This window comes from Mobula hypostoma, chromosome 31, assembly GCF_963921235.1.
Source record: "Mobula hypostoma chromosome 31, sMobHyp1.1, whole genome shotgun sequence".
In the NCBI taxonomy this organism is placed as follows: Eukaryota; Metazoa; Chordata; class Chondrichthyes; order Myliobatiformes; family Myliobatidae; genus Mobula; species Mobula hypostoma.
The window spans coordinates 4,715,001-4,737,500 of record NC_086127.1 but is presented as its reverse complement, the minus strand read 5'-3'; the positions used below and the strand labels follow the sequence as shown (position 1 = coordinate 4,737,500).

At 51.4% G+C, this 22,500-nt stretch overlaps 1 protein-coding gene across 1 annotated transcript in view; it reads left to right on the top strand.

Moving 5' to 3' along the window:
- The window catches only part of LOC134339899 (paxillin-like), a 45,268-nt gene that overhangs the window by 4,378 nt on the left and 18,390 nt on the right, over nt 1-22,500 (top strand). Inside the window, exons 2-7 of the mRNA XM_063036673.1 lie at nt 868-1,043; nt 2,883-2,965; nt 5,050-5,149; nt 6,480-6,662; nt 11,952-12,125; nt 14,289-14,370. Of these exons, the coding sequence (XP_062892743.1) occupies nt 868-1,043; nt 2,883-2,965; nt 5,050-5,149; nt 6,480-6,662; nt 11,952-12,125; nt 14,289-14,370 (798 nt within the window). The remainder of the gene's footprint in view (nt 1-867; nt 1,044-2,882; nt 2,966-5,049; nt 5,150-6,479; nt 6,663-11,951; nt 12,126-14,288; nt 14,371-22,500) is intronic.

Genomic DNA, 22,500 nt, shown 5'->3' with positions numbered 1-22,500 from the left:
TTACAACTCCAAAAAGGCATTCGGACAGGTAAAAAGGTTCAGAAGGAAATGGACACAGTCGGGACAAACAAGACCAGGTCTTGGTCGGCACGGGGCGAACAGCCAGTTCTCCGCGCCGGGCGGATGGCACCGCGTTCCCGGCGTCCCGCGAGCGTTATGAGGGAGGGGAGGGGGAACTGTTTTCATTTTTCTCAGAGAGCAGTGGCCCCGTGGAATTCTCTGCCCAGGCAGACGGGAGGGGCTACTCTATAAAAGACATTTAAGGCAGACAGATTTTATTTTTTTGCATAGCGGGGGGAATTAATATTTATAGGGGTGGGGTGGGGTGGGGATGCGGGCCTGTGAATTCACAGCCCAGCCCGTCAGAAGAAAAGCCCTCCCCACTCCTTGGGTACGTCGCCACGAGAAAGTCGTATTTATCAGCGAAGAAGCCCTCCGTCCAAGCCGTGTTCCTGAACCAGGTGGCGTGGGCCCGAAGTCCCCAGTAACTCCTGCCCGATGGTAGCAGCGAGAAGAGAGTATTGGCTCGGATGGCGCGGGTCCTGGATGACGGGCGCTGCTTTCCTGCGGCAGCGCTCCTTGGGGCGGAGTGGGGGAGGTGGGGAGGCGGGGGTTGCGGGAGGGGTAAGCTCGTGGTCGGCGAATGCTCCACCCTCCACTCTCCGTACCCGGGCCCTGGTGTTTCCACGCCAGGCCGTGATGCAACCAGTCAGGAAGCTCTCGGCCCGGCTGCTGGTGAACTGGGAGTCAGAGATCACGTGCTCGCCCCGACCTTACCCACGGGCTGCCCCATCCCAGCACCAGCAGGGGCCGGCCGATCATTCGGTGGGTGCCGGCCATCACATCCGCCTTTGCCTTTTTTTTCAGACCTGCTGTTGGCGGAACTCGAGGAGACGTCGGTGAGCGTCGCCCGACCTTCGGCCGCGTCCGACTTTGACTTCCTGGCAGCGTACGCCGCGGACAGCAGCTCGCCGGAGGCGCCAGGAGGCGCCAAGGAGCAGGAGCCCGGCCGGGACCGGGGCGCGGCGGCCCCCCCAGAGGAAGTGAGAATCCATTTCAGTCTTACTGGAATTTAAGGCCGTGGAGTCAGAGAGCGGCTGCGCTTTTGGCCGCCTCGGTAAAGCAGCCAGCCTAATCAAAGACCCGACATTCTCTCTTCACACTACCCCCGCCCCCGCCCTCCACCCAGCGGCCGGAAAACGCGTCCCGCCAGGCTCATTTTCTTCTCGCTCTCTCCCCTCGCTCACTGGGTCTCTGTTCCCGCTCCCTGGCCTTCGCTCCTCGCTTTCATGCCCTCTCTCTCCCCTCGTTCTCTGGCGCTCTCTCTCCCCGCTCTCCTCTCGCTCTCTCTCCACCTCTCTCCTCCCTCTCTCTCTTTCCCGTCTCTCATCGCTCTGCTTTCTCTCTCTCACTCGCTCTTTCTCCTTCTATCTCTCGTCCTCTCTGTCTCTTTCTCGCCCTTTCTCTCTCGCCCTCTCTCTCTTTCTCGCCCTCTCTCTTTCTCGCCCCCCTCTCTTGCCCTCTTTCTCTCTCTCGCCCTCTTTCTCTTTCTCGTCCTCTCTCTTTCTCACACTCTCTCTTTCTCGCCCTCTCTCTTTTTCTCTCCCTTCCTCCTCTCTCTCTCTGTCTCTCTCTTCCCCTCACTCTCTTCCCTCTCTATCTGCCCCTTCTCTCTGTCTCTGCCTTTCGCCCCTCTCTCTGTCTCTGCCTGTCCCTCTCTACGCCCTCTCTCTCTCGCCCCCACCCCGCCTCCTCTCTCCCTGTCTCTCTCTTCCCTCTCTCTCTGCCCCCTCTCTCTCTAATTTTCTCTGGCCTGTCGCACCCCCCCCCCCGGTTTCTGTCCACAGATCATCTAACTATGCAACACCGGCCATGCCATTTGGCCCACGATTTCGGGGTTAGCTCGATACCCACAGCAGATAGCGCCTCTAACCGGCCCCCCTCTCTCAGTCTCTCCCTATCAGTTTTCATCTCGGCGCTCCCCCTTCCCTCTGCCTCTCCGACTCTCCCAGCTTCCCGCCGCTACCCCGCTACCCGCTTCCCTCTTGCTCCCTGACAGGTATGCCTTTGGAATTTGTAGGCGCGGGGTATGTCGGCGAGGTACACAGTTGCAGCCGTGACCGAGCCCGCTGCCTTCCTGTGGACTAAGACATTTGACGGTAACTCGGGAAACCCTGAGCCCGCGTTAGGTCGTCCGCCAACATTTGGGACAAGCACAGGCATGGGAAGGGGTTTGGAAAATTAGCTGGGCACAGCATATCGGGCCGAATGGTCTGTTCTGGGGCCGCACTGTTGGGCTGGGAGGGGTGTGGACCGGGTGCGGCTCGGTAGGGCTCGTCGTCATCATGTGCCGTGCCCTGCGACATCATCATCATCATCATGTGCCGTGCCCTGTGACATCATCATCATCATCATGTACCGTGCCCTGTGACATCATCATCATCATCATGTAAGTGCCCTGTGACATCATCATGTGCCGTGCCCTGTGACATCATCATCATCATGTAAGTGCCCTGTGACATCATCATCATCATCATGTGCCGTGCCCTGTGACATCACCACCATCATGTGTCGTGTCGGATGACGTAGATCTGCAACCGGCCACCTGATCTACCACCTTTGCTCCCACGGCTTGGCGTGACCCTGATCGGGGAGGAGGGGGAGGGAGCTGAGCAGGCGCTCCGCCTTGCCCGGGGGTGACCTGTTTGGTCAGCGGAGGGAAGGGGCGCCCCGCACCGCCTTTGGCAGAGGCGTGGGTCCCTCCCCCCCCGCCACCCCTATGGGACCAGGCTGGATAGTAATAGTTCGGCATGGACTAGTCGGGCCGAAGGGGCTGGTTTCTGCGCCGTTGTGTTGCTCACCCTGTGACTTTGTACCTCCAGCTGAACCCCGTCTACGCCTCAGCTCTCACGGAATCGGGAGACGTTGTCAGCCAAGCGCCGGGGGCCGTTCGTGCCGCTGGCAGGTGAGCTCCTGTACGCGCAACGAGCCTCTCCCACGTCCACGGCTCCCCGAAGCTGGTCGCAAGGGTCGACGGGGCGGGAAAGGCGGCGCAGCCTATCAGATTCGCCCTTCCTCTGCCCCCCCACCTTTTCCACCAATCACCGCCCAGCCTCGCACTTTATCGTCCCTCCCCCGCCCACCTGTCTTCACCTATCAGTGTCCAGCTCGTACTCTTTCTCCCGCCCCCCACCTTCTTATTACGGCTCTTCCCCCATCCGCCACCCCTCCCACCCCCCTTCCTTTTCAGACCTAACGAAGGGCCTCGCCCGAAGCGTCCCCGCGGCCGCCGCCTGACCAGCCCTTTACTTTTGTGTGCCCCGCCCTGCTTCCTTCAGTCGAAGCACCGAGTTCAAGAAGAGGGAAGCAGTGTTGCAGGTTTATAAGACTTTAGTCCGGCCGCAGCTGGGGCGCTCCGTTCAGTTCCGGTCACCCCCCCCCCCCGCCCCATGGCAGGAAGGACAGGGGGGCGCAGACGAGGTTCATCACGATGTTGCCTGCATTGGGGTGCAGGTGCTGCGGGGAGAGGGTGGACACACTTGAGTCGCTCCCTTTTTGCTTTCTGTGCCTCTCTCCTCTTCCTTCTCTCCGTTATTACGCTGTGTACCTCGCAGGGCAGCTCTGCCTCTCCCGCTTGCTCTTTTTTCCATCTCACTCTTTCGCTGTCTCTTTCTCCCTCTCTCTGTCTTTGTCTTTCTCTCTCTCTCTCTCTCTCTCTCTCTGTCTCTTTTTCTCTGTCTGTCTCTCTCTGTCTGCCTTTCTCTCTTTGTCTTTCTCTGTCTCTCTGTCACCCTCTCTCCCTATTTCCCTGTCTCTATCTCTCTGTCTTTCTCACTCTCCCCATCTCTTTCTCTCTGTCTCTGTCTTTCTCTCTCTCTCTCTCTCCCTCTCTCTCTCTCTCTCGTCGCCCCGCCAGTTTCTGTGCACAGAACAGTCCAGCTCTCCACTGTATTTAACCTCTACTTTAAACATACCCGCTGACTCCTGGCCCCCGCAGCCGCCTGTGGCGATGATCCCACAGATTCGCCACCGTCTGCCTAAAGAAATTCCGCCTCATCTCTGTTCGAAAGGGGACCTCCCCCCCAACTCTGAGTCTGTGCCCTCCGGCTCCAGACTCGCCCCACGAGGGAAACACCATGCCCGCGCCCAATCTATCCAGGTCTTTCAATACTCGATAGGTTTCAATAAGATCCCCCCTCCCCCAACAGCTTCCCTCCCCCATTCTTCTAAACTCCATTGAGTACAGGCCCAGAGCCATCGAAGGGTCCTCATACAAGAATAAATCTGCAGATGCTGGAAATCCAGAGCAACACACACAAAATGCTGGAGGAACTCAGCAGGTCGGGCAGCCTCTGTGGAAAAGAGTAAACAGTCGACGTTTCGGGCCGAGACCCTTCGGCTGATTGGAGAAAGAAAAAAAAATGACGAAGAGTAGATTTTAAAGGTGGGTGGGGGGGGGGGGTGGATGGAAGAGAGAAACAGAAGGTGATAGATGAAACCGGGACGGGGAGATGTGAAGTAAAGAGCTGGGAAGTTGATTGGCAAAAGGGATACAAGACTTGAGAAGGGGGGAGTCTGAGAGGAGAGGACAGAAGGCCATGGAAGAAAGAAAAGGGAGGGGGGCGAGGGGGAGGAGCCCCAGAGGGAGGCGATAGGCCTGCCGAAGGGTCTCGGTCCGAAACGTCGACTATGCTCTTTTTTCCACGGATGCTGCCTGGCCTGCTGAGTTCTTCCAGCATTTTGTCTGTGTTGCAGGTGGACCGTTGTAGTTGCCTCCCCCCTCACCTCTCCAGATGAGGGGAGACTGAAACAAGAGGGTGCAGATTAAAGTTGAAATTTAAAAAGGGACCCCCCCCATCCCCGAGGGGCAATTTCTTCACAATGAATGTTGTGAACACGCGGTAGAGGGACGGGGTCAATTACAGCGCCCGGAAGACGCTCAGGCGGGTTGACAGGGGGCTACGGGCCAAAGCATGGGCAAATGGGACCCGTGACTCCCTGTTCATCAGATCAGCCTGCTCGGCTCACGGTCTCCCTCTCGCCTTTCAGAACCCCCGCGGAGCCCGCCCGGGATAAAGCTCAGAGCACGGTGATGAGCCCCACCACGGCCGCCAGAGAGCTGGACAACATCATGGCGGATTTAGCTGGCGTGAGTAGCGTGAGGCCGGGAACGTTCTCCTCTATCCTCGTCCCCCTTTCCCCATCCCCACCTGCTCCCTCCCTGTCTACACCTACGAGATGAGGTGCAAAGGCACCCTGGAAGATACAAACTTGCCCCTCACAAGAGCAGCGCACAAAATGCTGGAGGACCTCGTGTGTTTATGACTTTTCTCTGAAGCCTGCGCGTTCGTCAGCGGGGAATAAACAGATTCGGGAGGGTGAAAGGTCAGATGTTACCTCTCTGGGGGGGAAAATAAGTCTGTTTCACCTTAAATCGTCCAAACCCGGACGGCCGACCCTTCCATCCTTTCCTCCGTACGACCGGCTCAAGAATTTACCCACAACTCGAGTGGCAAACAAGCCACTCGGCCCATGAATGTTGTGCACAACTATTGGCACCTCAGCGAACCGACCTCTCCTGCCGACAAATGACCCTTTTCCCGACATTACCCCCCCCCATCCCCCGTGCCAGTCTCAGAGCCTGGTAAGACCCCTCTATCGTGCCGATCTCCGCACCCCACCCCGACCCCGGGCAGCGGATTACAGGCCCCCGAACTGTCCGGTGTAACAAAGAGCTGGGCCGGTTGTAACGGGCCGAAAGGCGTCCGTCCCTGCTGGGGCTATTTTACCGTTAGAATCATAAAGTTATAGAACGTGACTGCACAGAAACAGGCCACTCGGCCCATCTGCTCCGTACCGGAATTTTATTCTGCCGCGCCCCATCGACCTGTACCGGCACCGCAGCCATCCCGAACTCATCTACGTACATAGCTAAACATGTTGTAATCGAACAAATCCACCGCGGGGGCCGGCAGCTCGTTCCACACTCTCACCACCCCCACTTCAGTTTCCCCTTAGATACCTCACCTTTTCACCCTTAACCTATGACCTCTAGTTCTAGTCTCACCCAGCCTGAGCGGAAAAGGCCTTCCTCCCCTTACCCCGTCTGTACCCCTCATAGTTTTGCATATCTCTTTCAAATCTCCCCGCGGGTATAGGAGAAAAAAAAAGTCCTAACCCGTTCAACCTCTCTCTGCAGCTCCCTGCCCCTCAAGTCTCGCGAAAACGGCCTTGTAAATTTTCTCTGCCCTCTTTCCATCCGATTGTCAACTCTCCTCGGCTAGAGCTTCACGCAGTACTCCCTGCTTTAGGCCTCACCAACCTCAACAGAGCAGCGGATTCTCCGGCGCCACCTAGCGCCGAGAGAAATTATATCAGCCACCGGACCCGTCGTTGAGATCGGGAAGCCGGCACCCGATGCGTTTATTGCTGCCTTTCCCGGATAACCTGCGCCCCCCTCTCTCTCTGTCTCTGCTCAGGTTCTTAGCTCTCCCGACCTGTCGCCGGCCGCGGCACACCCCGCTCCCGGCAGAGCTGCCCAGGAACCGGAGAGCTCTCTGGACAGCATGCTGGGCACGCTGCAGTCCGACCTCAAGCGGCTGGGGGTCAGCACGGGCCCGAAGGGCATCTGCTGCTCGTGCAAGAAGCCCATCGTGGGAAAGGTTAGTTGAACAGAGTCTGGGGGGAGGGTTGGTGGCTGCTGGTGGGGTGGGGTTGGGTGGCGGAATGCTGGGGGACTTTGTGTGTTGCGGTACCGAGGCCGGGGGAACTCAGCGACTCGAGTTGCAGTTGGCACCCGGTGTACTGGGGCGTGAGTTCAGTGCTCACTTTATTATAAGTAGGAGTGGAGGCCGCTCTCATTAACAAGTCGTACCCCCTCACACGTAACTGCCCACTCACTGGATGTTTTTTTTAAAAAAAAAATTCGCGCCATTCCCAGTAAGCTCTAGAAACTCCCGTGGGCGAAAATCTCGGACTTATCAGCAATTTGCGAGATGCTCAAACCACCCCGTCTGGCACTGGCAAACGCCCCACTGTCAGGGTCATTTTTGGGACACGTCTCCTCCCCATTCTGATCTTGGACCTCCTGGCCGTGTCCACGTACTCCGGGCTGCTGCCGCCTGATTGACTGGTTAGAGGTTTGCACTAACGAGCGGGCGCACAGCCCCACGCAGTCGCGTAACCACGGGGTGCACTTGCTTCTCAACGGGTCCACGGTTCCCCGCAAGTGGCCACGCCGGTGTGCAGGGCAAAGAGGTCGTAGGGGTCTCTTGTCTTTACTCGTGAGACCAAGCGTCGGGCAATTAAGTTGCAGCTCTATAAAGTTCGGGCTGGGAGCCGCTGCATTAATCTCTGGTCGCTCCATGGGGGGGGGGGTGTTGGGGGCTTTGTAGAGGGCGTCGAGGAGGTTCACCAGGATGCGGTCGGGATTTGAGGGCACGAGCTACGCAGGGGGGTGGGGGCGGAAGCTGGGCAGACTGTCTTGTTTCTCTGGAGCAGCGGAGGGCGAAAGGGGAAACCTGGTAGAGGTCGCAGTTTATACGTGGATTTAACGTTCCACGTAGCGACTGGATCGGGTAGAGCTTGGTAAAGTTGCCCAGGAAAGGTTCCTTCACCCACGGGGGAGTGCACGATTACCCGACCTGCTGTGAGGGGATGAGACGGGGCAGGCGACAGAAGTGTGCGCAGGGGCACATTTTCGATCGGGTTATCACAGTGCCGTTAGCTTCAAAGTCAGCGTAGAAGAAGGTGGGTCTGGTCCGCCGGTTGAGATTCTAAACTGGAGAAAGGCCAGTCTGGATGGAATCAGAAAGGATCTGGCGAGCGTGGACTGGGACAGGCAAGGGTGCACTTGGTAATTTGTAAACGGGAGGTCTCGGGAGATGAAAATTTGAGGGAATGAAGCTTGTCAGAATAAAAGGTAAAGACAGCGCGTGTAGGAAACCCTGGTTATCAGGAGATATTGAGGCACTGATTGATAGGAAAAAACAGGTGCACAGCAAGTATAGGCAGGTAGGAGCAAACGAGGTGCTTACGGAGTATCAGAAATGCAAATGAAATAAATCAGCTAGGGCGAAAAGAAGGCACGAGGTTGCCCTAGTAGACAAGGTGAAGGCGAATCCTAAAGGGTTCTACAGATATGTTAAAGGCAAAAGGATAGCGAGGGGCAAAATTGGTCCTCTCAAAGACCAGAATGGTAGAGACAAAGAGATGAGGGAGATCAGAAACGCTTTTTTTTTTGTTTTGGAACCGGAATTCACTCAGGAGACGGACACAGAGTCTATTGAAGTGAGACAAAGCGACATTCGACTTCGTGGGGACCTTACAGGTGACAGAGGAGGAGGTGTTTGCTGCCCTGGGGGAAAACTGGGGCGGATAAACGCCCAGGACCTGACAAGGAGCTCCCTTGGACCCTGCAGAGATTGCCGGGGCCCTAGCAGAGATATTTAAATTATCCTCAGCGATAGGCGAGGTGTTGGACGATTGGAGGACAGCCAATATTATTCTGCTGTTTAAGAAAGGTTCTAAAAATAAAGCAGGAAATTATAGGCTGGTGAGCCTGACACCAGCAGTGGGAAAGCTATCGGAAGGTATAGCCAGGGCCCGGTTATATGAATATTTGGATTAATGTGACTGATTGGGGATAGTCAGCTTGGTTTGGTGCATGGTAGGTCATGTCCGAACAATCTTACAGAGTTTTGTCGAGGAAGTTACCAGGAAAGTTGCCGAAGGCAGTGGATATCGTCGACATGGACCCCAGCAAGGCACTTGACATGGTCCCGCATAGAAGTCTGGTGAAGAAGGTTAAATCACTTGGCATTCAGGATGAATTAATAAATTGGATTAGACATTGGCTTTGTGGGGGATGGCAGAGAGTGGTAGTAGATGGTTGCCTTTCTGACTGGAGGCCCGTGACCGCTGGGGCGCCCCAGAGATCGGAGCGGGGTCCATTGTTTCTTGTCCTCTCTGTCAACGATCTGGATGGTGATGCGGCGAACTGGATCAGCAAATCTTCCGATCATAGCGGACAGCGAGGAAGGCGATCGTGGCCAGCAGCGGGGACGTGGAACGGCGGGAAAAGTGGGCTGAAAAATCGCAGATGGAAGTTAATGCAGACAAGTGCGAGATGTCGCACTTCCGTAGGGCCAACCAGGGCAGGTCTTACACAGTGAGGGGCAAGGGCACCGAAGGGCGCGGTGGGACAAAATGATCCGGAAAACAGCGGCGTCATTCATTGAAAATGACGGCACCAGTTGAGATGGTCGTAAAGAATGCTTTTGGCACATTGGCCTTTGTAAATCAAAGGATTGAGTGCAGGCCATGGGATGTTAAACAACTTCTTCAACTACTGCACAGAGTCTCGTCATCTTCAGAAGTTTTCTGATGACTCTGCCATAGTTGGATGCATCAGCAAGGGAGATGAGGCTGAGTACAGGGCTACGGTAGGAAGCTTTGTCACATGGTGTGAGTAGAATTATCTGCAGCTTAATGTGAAAAAGACTAAGGAGCTGGTGGTAGACCTGAGGAGAGCTAAGGTACCGGTGACCCCTGTTTCCATCCACGAGGTCAGTGTGGACATGGTGGAGGATTACAAATACCTGGGGATACGAATTGACAATAAACTGGACTGGTCAAAGAACACTGAGGCTGTCTACAAGAAGGGTCAGAGCCGTCTCTATTTCCTGAGGAGACTGAGGTCCTTTAACATCTGCCGGACGATGCTGAGGATGTTCTACGAGTCTATGGTGGTCGGTGCTATCATGTTTACTGTTGTGTGCTGGGGCAGCAGGCTGAGGGTAGCAGACACCAACAGAATCAACAAACTCATTCGTAAGGCCAGTGATGTTGTGGGGATGGAACTGGACTCTCTGACGGTGGTGTCTGAAAAGAGGATGCTGTCCAAGTTGCATGCCATCTTGGACAATGTCTCCCATCCACTACATAATGTACTGGGTGGGCACAGGAGTACATTCAGCCAGAGACTCATTCCACCGAGATGCAGCACAGAGCGTCATAGGAAGTCATTCCTGCCTGTGGCCATCAAACTTTACAACTCCTCCCTTGGAGGGTCAGACGCCCTGAGCCAATAGGCTGGCCCTGGACTTATTTCATAATTTACATATTACTATTAATTATTTATGGTTTTATTACTATTTAATAATTTATGGTGCAACTGTAACGAAAACCAATTTCCCCTGGGATCAATAAAGTATGACTATGACTATGTTACGGTGAAGTTATATAAGACATTCTCAACAAGGTTGAGAGAGGACAGAGAAAATTTACAGGAATGTTGCCGGGTCTGGAGGGTCTGAGTTCTGTGGAAAGATTGAACAGGCTGGGACTTTATTCCTTGGAAGGTAGAGGAGATTTGATAGAGGCATACAGAATTATGAGGGGGTGTAAGTAGGGTAATTGAGGTTCGGTAGGTCTGCAACTAAAGGTGATGGGTTAAGGGTGTAAGATAGAAAATTTGAGGGGAACATTGAGGATTGCGCGGGGTGGGGGGCGGGGAGAGAAGCACACTTCCCCAGTTCGTTTTCCTGGAGCACTTATAAAGCCACAGAGTCATAGAGCACACACCAGCGGAGAAACCGGCCCGTCGGCCCGTCTAGCCCTTGCCGAACTGCTAATTCTGCCCAGTCCCATCGTCCACAGCCGGACCAAAGCTCTCCGTGTGCCTCCATTCCACGCCCTTAATCTAACTTCCCTTTAGCGTTGACATCGAACCGGCATCGTCGCCCCACTCGCACCGCCCTCCGAGTGAAGCTGTTTCCCACCCCCCCACCACTAATGTTTCAACTTTCATGCTAAATCCATGACTCATGATTAAACCTCAGCTGTCTATATCACACCCCCCCGCCATAATTTTATGTTCCTCTATCAAATCTCGCCTCGTTTTCCTATGCTGGAGGGAGCATGGTCGTAACTTATTCAACATTTCCCCATAACTCAGGCCCGCAAGTCCCGCTAACATCCTTGTAAATTCCCTCTGCACCCTTTCACTCTCGTTGACAACTTCCCCGTAGGTGTGTGGCCAGAACTGCACACAGCACTCCAAATCAGGACCCACCAACGCCTTCTATAATCTCAACATAACATCCAATCTTCTCTACTCAATATTTTTGAGTTATGAGTGACCCTATCTATAGCTTCGTATCCGCCGACATCAGAAGGACCCGTGAACTATTCATTCTTTTTTTTTTGTAATTTCTGCTAATGTTATGGCTTTGCACTACTCCGGTAAAACAGATTTCACGTCGTGATCATAAACAGTGTTCCCTCTTTTTTAAAAAAAATCTTTTTACAGCTGCAGAAATCAACCAGTGTCTGGGCAGGATATTTTTACACGGCCTGAAAAACGCGCAATGCTTTAATTTTTTTTTGCGTGTAATATGCATACTATCAGAATTTGGATGGAAAATGGAAAAATCGCATACAGCTGAATTTATTTATTAATTGCAGGGTGTAATGAGATACCGTACAACAAACAAAACCTTCTACGTTTTATAAGCTGTTAAACTTAGACGGTGTCGGTGTCCAGCGGGCCGGCATTTTATTAACAGTGAGCACCCGACTTCCATTCTGTGCTTATTGTTGCAATTTGTAATAGCGTTGTAACTTAAAACTATGACAACGTAAATGTGTTGAAGCTTCCAATATGTTTCAAAGGTTGTGGCACGTTTATTGTTCAGAAAAAAATTGTGGAATATATTCACTTACATTTAATTAATTACGGGGTATTTACAAATATATTAACATAGATTTCAAAGATACAATACTGTACAAAAGAAAATTCCAGGTGCGCGGCCACAAAGGCTACGTGCGCGGGGGCATTTCAGTTACTGTGCGGCGGCGCAACTGCTGCGCATAGAGGGAACCGTGATCGCATATACCGGATTCTGGTTCGGATGACGAAGTCAGCCTCCCTTTCTTTGCTTCTTCCCCAGATTGTCACGGCGATGGGTCTAACCTGGCATCCGGAACATTTTGTCTGTGCTCACTGCGAGGAAGAGATCGGGCAGAACGGTTTTTACGAGCGGGACGGCCGGGCCTACTGCAACAGGGATTACCACAAGCTCTTCTCGCCGCAGTGCGCCTACTGCAGGGGACCTATACTGGACGTAAGGCGGCTAAAGTCACACCTATTGTCCGAGAAATATTAAAGAACACCTTTATTTTTAATTTCTTATGCGTCGTTGGCGTTAGATGATCTGGGGGTCGGCTGTCAAGTGCATAACCGGCGGCCACAGTGCACGCCCGCCACTAACTAAACCCAATTCCCTGCATCTTGAGGATGCGGGCGGAAGCGGCGGCCACCCGAGGAAATCTGCGCAGTCACGGGGGAGAACGTACAAAGTCCTCTCAGGCGGAGGCGGGGATCGAACCCTGAGCCTACAGCTGCGACACCCCCGCCCCGCCCTCGCCTCCCGTTGTTTTCAATGGTTTTGCAATCTTTGAATAGGACAGCACAGAAGGAATTTCAGGATGTGTATTGTCTACATCCCTCTGACATTAAATGTACCCCGCTGAAACTTACTGGAACCGGCCCACAGCCCACCTTGTCCATGACGACGAGTAGCACACATTCGGAGTGTACTCCTGCACCCAGGTTCCGGGCCACATGCCAGTTAAACCCCGTGCCGGCGTCTGCCTCCAGCACCACTACCACCCCCGGCAGCTCGTTCCAGATGCTCACCGCTCTCTATAATGTGAACCTGTCCCTGAAATTTCCTCCAAGCGCCACCCCCACCCTCGCCTTTAAAACTGGCCTCGCTGTTTCCCGGGGCCGAGGCCCGCCGTTCTCTTGCAGCCGCGGACAGAGTATTTGTCACACGCCGAGCCGCGACGGCATCCCGATCGGATACGCCTTCCCTGGCGCCTGGCTGAAAATCGCCGCGAGACCTCGGGGGCCACCACGTCCCCTCCCCTAAAAAAAAAACAAGTCAGGTTAAGAGTCCCAACCGTGAAGTGTTTGGGTTTCAGCAGCAGCAGGCCGGGACAAACACTCAGTGACCACTGTATTCGGTACAGGAAATGGCCACATAGGGTCTCTATCTACAAACCTGTATCCACCCAAAGCGATATTCAAATATATCGATGTTCAAGGTAAATGTACTGACCCTCTAGAACCACCCAGAGATTCATTTTCTTGCGGGCATTCACAGCAAGTACAAAGAAGCGTAGCGGAATCAATGAAAGGCCGCGCCCAACAATACGGACAGTCAACCATCGTGCAAAGGGCAAACAGACTGTGCGGATGCAGAAAGAATTAATTAATAACAACACGACGCAAATCGGCAATAGACGTGCAGAACCCGGGATGAAGAGTCGCTGAAAGCGAGATGATAGGTTGTGGGGACGGTTCAGGGTTCCGGGCGAGTGAAGTTATCCCCTCTGGTTCAGGACCCAGGTGGTTGAGGGGTAGTAACCGTTCCTGAACCTGGTGGTGCGGGTCCTGAGGCTCCTGCACCTTCCACCAGATGGCAGCAGTGAGCAAAGAGCGCGGCCTGGGTGGCGGGGGCCTAATATATATAATAAGTATTTAATGGAAATACATACATAAATATGTAAGTAGTATACTTATAGTATAACTTACTATAAAAATATAAAATGAAAATATGTTTTATTATTGTTTTATTATAGTATAGTTCATGTATTGCACTGGACTGCTGCCGCAAAACAAAACACTTCACGACCCGTGTTTGTGATAGCTACTTCCGATTCTCATTCTGACTATTTCCACTTCTTCTACTCCGATTCAGATTTCCATCATTAGCCACCCCTCCCCGACCCCCACCATTTACATAAACCGATGTCAACTGTGGGCGGACGAGAGAGAAGCGTGACCACAAACGGAAGCGGGGAAAACACGCGCGTTATTTAAACATTGGACCCTCGACGGCATTAGACAAAACGGGCAGAGTCGGGCCATCCGGCCCATCGAGTCTGTTCCGCCGTTCCATCGTGGCCGACCTCTTCTCCCTCTCTACCCCGTTCCCCTGCCTCTCCTGCACGGCCTCGGACGCCCTGACTAACCGGGAACCTGTCAACCTACGCTTTAAGTATACCCGATGAACTGGCCTCCACAGCCGCCTGTGTGTCGATGAAGTCCACAGATTCACCACCCCACCGTCGACAGAAATTCCTCCTCGGTCTCCGTCCTAAAGGGGCGCCATTGTATTCTGAGGACCCCGGCGTCGGTAACCGGTCGAAGACAAGCGGTTGATTACGGTTGGACAGTCCAGGGGCCGATGCTCACTTCACCTCGTTCGGTCTCTCCACAGAAAATCCTGACGGCCTTGGATAAGACCTGGCATCCGGAGCATTTCTTCTGCGCGAACTGTGGTGATATATTCGGCGCCGACGGTAAGTGCCGTTAGAAATTCCGGGAGGGGGAGTGGCCCCCGTCGAGGAATCCCACGGTTCGCCCATTCCCCTTTCGTGTAGCGTTTGCCGCAGCCGACGTGTCCGTCCAAGAGCCTTGTGACCGCTGCGACGGCTTTCATGCAATGTACGTCAGTTCCTCGGTCAGCTTGATCTGTACTGTTTACTCCCTGTCCTCTGCGTGGAGAAACAATCAGCCCTCAGCCCCCTACTAATCTTTCCCCTCTCGCCCCGAACCACCAGTTGTAGAAGCCATGGAGCATCGAGCCATAGAGTAATACACTACGGAAACAGGCCCTGCGGCCTGACTGGTCCATGCCAACCACAGCATCTTATCTACTTCTTCCAGTGGTCCACGTTCGGCCCATTTACCCCGCAAACGCCGTGCCCTCTATGAACCTATTCAAATGCCTCCGAAACGTCGCTCTGACCCACCTTTCTTTGGCAGTTCATTCCACGCATTCCCAACCCCGGGGGAAAAAAAGATTACACCCATACTTCTCACCATTTTATAAAGTTATACGCTCTTTTGCACTCTGCAGAACCCACCGTGTAAGCCCTGGGCTGGACTTCACTTCCCAGAATGCAACACCTCTGGTCTTCACTTCCCAGAAAGCACCACCTCTGGTCTTCACTTCCCAGAATGCAACACCTCTGGTCTTCACTTCCCAGAAGGCACCACCTCTGGTCTTCACTTCCTATGCTCCAGGGAATAGCAATCCAACGTGGACCCTGGCAATGCTTTCAAAACTTTATAAGACTCCGTGAAGTCACTCCCCACCCCCCGCCCCACCCCGCGAGCCTCTTTTGCTCCGGGAGACACCTCTCTCCTCACAACCGGATGTCCTCCAGTGCAAGGGTAATTTCTGGTGCGTATTTTAGGTGCCCCCTCTAGCTCAATCGCTCAGTTCTCGTCGCCGGCGACACGCAGTAGTTCAAGTGCGTCTTAACCGACTATCTGTACAGTGGTAGCCCCGATGTCCAGACTCCGATACCAAGTGTGCTAGGTTGACCAATGCAAACATTCGTCACCGTTCAATGCCGATTTGTCGGGCGCCAGGTAATTGCACCACGGGTTCTTTTTCTAGCCGCTCTGTTGCACTCTGCAGCACCCACCGTGTAAGCCCTGGGCTGGACTTCACTTCCCAGAACGCACCACCTCTGGTCTTCACTTCCCAGAACGCACCACCTCTGGTCTTCACTTCCCAGAACGCACCGCCTCTCACGGCCTAGAGTTAGATACCACCCGCCTTTCCCTTACCCACTTTCGCAGTTGATCCTCTTCACGACCAGCCACGACCACCTTCACTGTCCACTGTGCTACCAAAGTCCGCAAGATATTCAGGCACGGGAGCAGAACTATACGATTTCGTCCATTGAGTCCGCTCCGCTATTCCATCGTGGCCAATTTATTATCCCCTGGAACCTCATTCTCCTACCTTCTCCCCCCACCCCCATAACCTTTGGCGCCCTTTCTAATTAAGAGCACATCAACATCCGCTTTAAGTACACCCAACGATGTGGCCTCCATATTCATCTGTAGCACTGAATTCCACAGACTCACCCCCCAAACCCGGGCTAACGAAATTCCTCCTCATCTCTGTTCCTTTGTCGTCCTTGAACAACCCCCTCCCCCTCCACGCACTAAAGAAAACATGCCCTCCAGGTCTGCTCTATCTAGGTTTTTCAATATTCAAAAGGTTTCAAACAGATATCTCCCCTCCCCGCCCCATTCTTCTAAACTCCAGCGAATGCAGGCCCGGAGCCTCCAAACATCCCCCCACGCCTTTCATTTAACACTTACGTTTCTGAGAACTCGGAGTCGTTTGGACATTCACTAACTTTCTCGTGAAAATGATTAATATATTTTACAAATAGAGACATAGAAATCTGCAGCGCATCACAGGTCTTTCGCCCCACAATGTTGTGCAGAACACGTAGCCTCCTCCAGAAAGTGCCTAGAATTTCCCTACCGCACAGCCCTCTGTATTTCTAAGCTCCGTGTACCTGTCTAAGAGTCTCTTAAAATACCCTATTGTATTCGGCTCCACCACCGTCGCCGGTAACCCATTCCACGCACCCATCGCCCTCTCTGCGTGAAAAACTTACCCCTGGCATCTTGTTCCGAACACAGCGGCACTTGATGGTTACAGTTCTCCAAACTGATTAAAAAAAAACACAACACGCACACAAGCCCCCACTCACACCAAAAGGCAACTCCAGCCTCATACCAAAAGCCAATTTTGCATCCGAAATTTGCTATCACGTGTTGTATCCCACGTGATCTAACCTTCAGAGCCAGATTGCTATATTTCACCTATAGCAGCCAAGATAATCAAGGTTTCCAGCCACTTCCGGATACAAAAACCTGAACGCACGTGCCACCAGGGTCAGGGGCAGCTTCTATCCCGCCGCTTCCCCTTCAGAAATCTGGACGGACCCCTTGTACGATAGAATGGACTCCCGACCTCAGAGGCGTCCGATAGATCTTGCCCCTTATTGTCTACCTGCACTGCACTTTCTCCGGAAGCTGTCGCAGTCTATTCCGCATCCTGTCACGCCTCGGCGCGCCGTTTCATGATCCGACCCGTATGAGTAGGGTGCGGGGCGAGCTTTGCACCGTTTCGACAATAATAAATCGATTCCGATCCCGTTATCGTTTTACCCCGTTCTCCCTTAGCGCACCGTGCAGTGATCTGATCTGTATGAACAACATAACCATATAACAATTACAGCACGGAAACAGGCCATCTCGGCCCTTCTAGTCCGTGCCGAAAGCTTACTCTCACCTAGTCCCACCGACCTGCACTCAGCCCATAACCCTCCATTCCTTTCCTGTCCATATACCTATCCAATTTTTCTTTAGATGGAAGTATTGAACCTGCCTCTACCACTTCTGCTGGAAGCTCGTTCCACACAGCTACCACTCTCTGAGTAAAGAAGTTCCCCCTCGTGTTACCCCTAAAATTTTGCCCCCTAACTATCAACTCATGTCCTGTTGTTTGAATCTCCCCTATTCTCAAAGGAAAAAGCCTATCCACGTCAACTCTATCTATCCGCCTCATAATTTTAAACACCTCTATCAAGTCCCCCCTCAACCTTCTACGCTCCAAAGAATAAAGACCTAACTTGTTCAAACTTTCTCTGTAACTCAGGTGCTGAAACCCAGGTAATATTCCAGTAAATCTTCCCTGTACTCTCTCTATTTTGTTGACATCTTTCCTATAATTCGGTGACCAGAACCGTACATAATACTCCAAATTTGGCCATACAAATGCCTGGTACAATTTTATCATTACATCCCAACTCCTATACCCAATGCTCTGATTTATAAAGGTCAGCATTCCAAAAGCTTTCTTCACCACTCTATCCACATGAGATTCCACCTTCAGGGAACTATGCACCATTATTCCTAGATCCCTCTCTTCTACTGCATTCTTCAATGCTCTACCATTTACCATGTATGTCCTATTTTGATTAGTCCTATCAAAATGTAACACCTAACACTTATCTGCATTAAACTCCATCTGCTATCTTTCAGCCCACTCTTCTAACTGGCCTAAATATCACTGCAAGCTTTGAAAACCTGCCACATACCTTAGTTTCATCTGCATACTTACTAATCCAATTTACCACCCCATCATCCAGATCATTAATGTATATGACAAACAACATTGGACCCAGTACAGATCCCTGAGGCACACCACTAGTCACCGGCCTCCAACCTGACAAACAGTTATCCACCACTATTCTCTGGCATCTCCCATCCAGCCACTGTTGAATACATTTTACTTCTTCAATATTAATACCTAACGATTGAACCTTCCTAACTAACCTTCCGTGTGGGACCCTGTCAAAGGCCTTACTGAAGTCCATATAGACAACATCCACCGCTTTACCCTCGTCAACTTTCCTCGTAACCTCATCAAAAAATTCAATAAAATTTATCAAACATGACCTTCCACGGACAAATCCACGTTGACTGTTCCTAATCAGACCCTGTCTACCCAGATAGTTATATATACCATCTCTAAGAACCCTTTCCATTAATTTACTCACCACTGACGTCAAATGTACAGGCCGATAATTGCTAGGTTCACTCTTCTAACCCTTTTCAAACAATGGAACAACATGAGCAATATGCCAGTCCTCCGGTACCATCCCCGTTTCTAATGACATTTGAAATATTTATGTCAGAGCCCTGCTATTTCTACACTAACTTTCCTCAAGGTCCTAGGGAATATCCTTTCAGGATCCCGAGACTAATCCACTTTTATATTCCTTAAAATCGCCAGTACCTCCTCTTCCTTAATCAACATCGTTTCCATAACTTCCCTACTTGTTTTCCTTACCTTACACAATTCAATATCCTTCTCCTTAGTGAATACCGGAGAAAAGAAATTGTTCAAAATCTCCCCCATCTCTTTTGGCTCCGCACATAGCCGTCCACTCTGATTCTCTGAGGGACCAATTTTATCCCTCAATATCCTTTTGCTATAATATAACGGTAGAAACCCTTTGGATTTATCTTCACCTTACTTGCCAAAGCAACCTCGTATCTTAACATACAACATAGAACAATACAGCACATTACAGGCCCTTCGGCCCATATGTTCTGCCGACCCTCAAACCCTGCCTCCCATATAAGCCCCCACCTTAAATTCCTCCATATACTTGTCTAGTAGTCTCTTAAACTCCACTAGTGTATCTGCCTCCACCACTGACTCAGGCAGTGCATTCCACGCACCAACCACTCTCTGAGTAAAAAACCTTCCTCTAATATCCCCCTTGAACTTCCCACCCCTTACCTTAAAGCCATGTCCTCTTGTATTGAGCAGTGGTGCCCTGGGGAAGAGGCGCTGGCTATCCACTCTATCTATTCCTCTTAATATCTTGTACACGGCTATCATGTCTCCTCTCATCCTCCTCCTCTCCAAAGAGTAAAACCCTAGTTCCCTTAATCTCTGATCATAATCCATACACTCTAAACCAGGCAGCATCCTGGCAAATCTCCTCTGTACCCTTTCCAATGCTTCCACATCCTTCCTATAGTGAGGCGACCAGAACTGGACACAGTACTCCAAGTGTGGCCTAACCAGAGTTTTATAGAGCTGCATCATTACATCGCGACTCTTAAACTCTATCCCTCGACTTATGAAAGCTAACACCCCATAAGCTTTCTTAACTACCCTATCCACTTGTGAGGCAACATTCAGGGATCTGTGGACATGTACCCCGAGATCCCTCTGCTCCTCCACACTACCAAGTATCCTGCCATTTACTTTGTACTCTGCCTTGGAGTTTGTCCTTCCAAAGTGACCACCTCACACTTCTCCGGGTTGAACTCCATCTGCCACTTCTCAGCCCACTTCTGCATCCTATCAATGTCTCTCTGCAATCTTTGACAATCCTCTAGACTATCTACAACACCATCAACCTTTGTGTCGTCTGCAAACTTGCCAACCCACCCGTCTACCCCAACATCCAGGTCGTTAATAAAAATCACGAGAAGTACAGGTCCCAGATCAGATCCTTGTGGGACACCTCTAGTCACAATCCTCCAATCTGAATGTACTCCCTCCATCACCACCCTCTGCCTTCTGCAGGCAAGCCAATTCTGAATCCACCTGGCCAAACCTCCCTGGACCCCATGCCTTCTGACTTTCTGAATAAGGTTACCGTGTGGAACCGTGTCAAATGCCTTACTAAAATCCATATAGATCACATCCACTGCACTACCCTCATCTATATGCCTGGTCACCTCCTCAAAGAACCCTATCAGTCTTGTTAGACACGATCTGCCCTTCACAAAGCCATGCTGACTGTCCCTGATCAGACCATGATTCTCTAAATGTATATAGATCCTATCTCTGAGAATCTTTTCCAACAGCTTTCCCACCACTGACGTAAGGCTCACTGGTCTATAATTACCTGGACTATCCCTACTACCTTTTTTGAACAAGGGAACAACATTCGCCTCCCTCCAATCCTCCGGTACCATTCCCGTGTACAACGAGGACATAAAGATCCTAGCCAGAGGCTCAGCAATCTCTTCTCTCGCCTCGTGGAACAGCCTGGGGAATATTCCGTCAGGCCCCGGGTACTTATCTGTCCTAATGTATTTTAGCAACTCCAACACCTCCTCTCCCTTAATATCAGCATGCTCCAGAACATCAACCTCACTCATATTGTCCTCACCGTCATCAAGTTCCCTGTCATTGGTGAATACCGAAGAGAAGTATTCACTGAGGACCTCGCTCACTTCCACAGCCTCCAAGCACATCTTCCCCCCTTTACAGTATAGGTTTCCCAGTCTATGTGTGGAAAATTAAAATCTCCCACAATCACAACCTTGTGCTTACTACAAATATCTGCTATCTCCTTTCAAATTTGCTCCTCCAATTCTCGCTTCCCATTAGGTGGTCTATAATATACCCCTATAAGTGTTACTACACCTTTCCCATTCCTCAATTCCACCCAAATAGCCTCCCTAGAAGAGTCCACTAATCTATCCTGCCAGAGCACCGCTGTTATATTTTCTCTGACAAGCAATGCAACACCTTCCGCTCTTGTCCCACTGATTCTCCCACACCTGAAGCAACGAAATCCAGGAATATTTAGTTGCCAATTACATCCCTCCTGCAACCATATTTCATTAATAGATAGAACATCATATTTCCAGGTGTCAATCCATGCTCTAAACTCATTCACCTTTCTTACAATGCTCCTAGCATTAAAATAAATGCATTTAAGAAATTTTCCACCTCTTACTCTCTGTTTATCACTAACGGTGCAAACACTTCCTTCTCCCCTACATCTCTTCCTACACTCTGGTTCCACTCCCCGCTTGTATCTGGTTTAAATCCACTGGAGCTTCTCTAGCAAACCCACCTGCAATAATATTTGTCCCCCTCCAGTTCAGATGTAAACCGTCCGTCCGGAACAGGTCCCACCTTCCCCGGAAAACTGCCCAATTATCTAAGCTAAACCGTATGCTAAACGAGGTTTTCACTGTATCCTGCAGCATGCGACAGTAACAAAACCTATTTACCAATTTGCTAAAGTCCACTGCCCTCCCTTCTCAATCCTCTTGGCCACCTCCTCAAATAATATAAAAACAAATTGGCTGATAGATGTCAGGTCCACCAGCCCGTAGTTCTCTGCCTTGTCCTTCCAGCTCTTCGTAAACAAAGACACAACTGGAGTCTGTGTGACGCCATACGTCGCCATCGTCGATGCAGCAATCGACCTCATATCTTGCAGGTGGTAGAGAAGGGACGCGCTCAGACCGATGGTTTGAGATGTGTCTATTTTAATGCGAGGTGTATTATGAACAAAGCGGATGAGCTTAGAGCGTGGATCAGTACTTGGAGCTACGATGTTGTGGCCATTACAGAGACTTGGATGGCTCAGGGGCAGGAATGGTTACTTAGAGTGCCAGGCTTTAGATGTTTCAGAAAGGACAGGGAGGGAGGCAAAAGAGGTGGGGGCGTGGCACTGTTGATCAGAGATAATCGTGTTACGGCCGCAGAAAAGGAGGAAGACATGGAGGGGTTGTCTACGGAGTCTCTGTGGGTGGAAGTTAGGAACAGGAAGGGGTCAATAACTCCAATGGCTGTTTTTTTATAGATCACCCAACAGTAACAGGGACATCGAGGAGCAGAAAGGGAGACAGATTCTGGAATGGAGTAATAATAACAGGGCTGCCGTGGTGGGAGATTTTAATTTCCCAAATATCGATTGGCATCTCCCTAGACCGAGGGGTGTAGACAGGGTGGAGTTTGTTAGATGTGTTCAGGGAGATTTCTTGACACAATCTGTAGTTAAGTCTACAAGGGGAGAGGCTGTACTTGATCTGGTATTGGGAAATGAACCTAATTCGGTGTCAGATCTTTAAGTGGGAGAGCATTTTGGAGATAATGATCACAATTCTATCTCCTTTACCGTAGCATTGGAGAGGTATAGGAACAGACAAGTTAGGAAAGCGTTTAATTGGAATAAGTGGAAATATGAAGTTATCAGACAGGAACTTGGAAGCATAAATTGGGAACAGATGTTCTCAGAGAAATGTGCGGAAGAAATTTGGAGTTCTGCATAGTTACGTTCCAATGA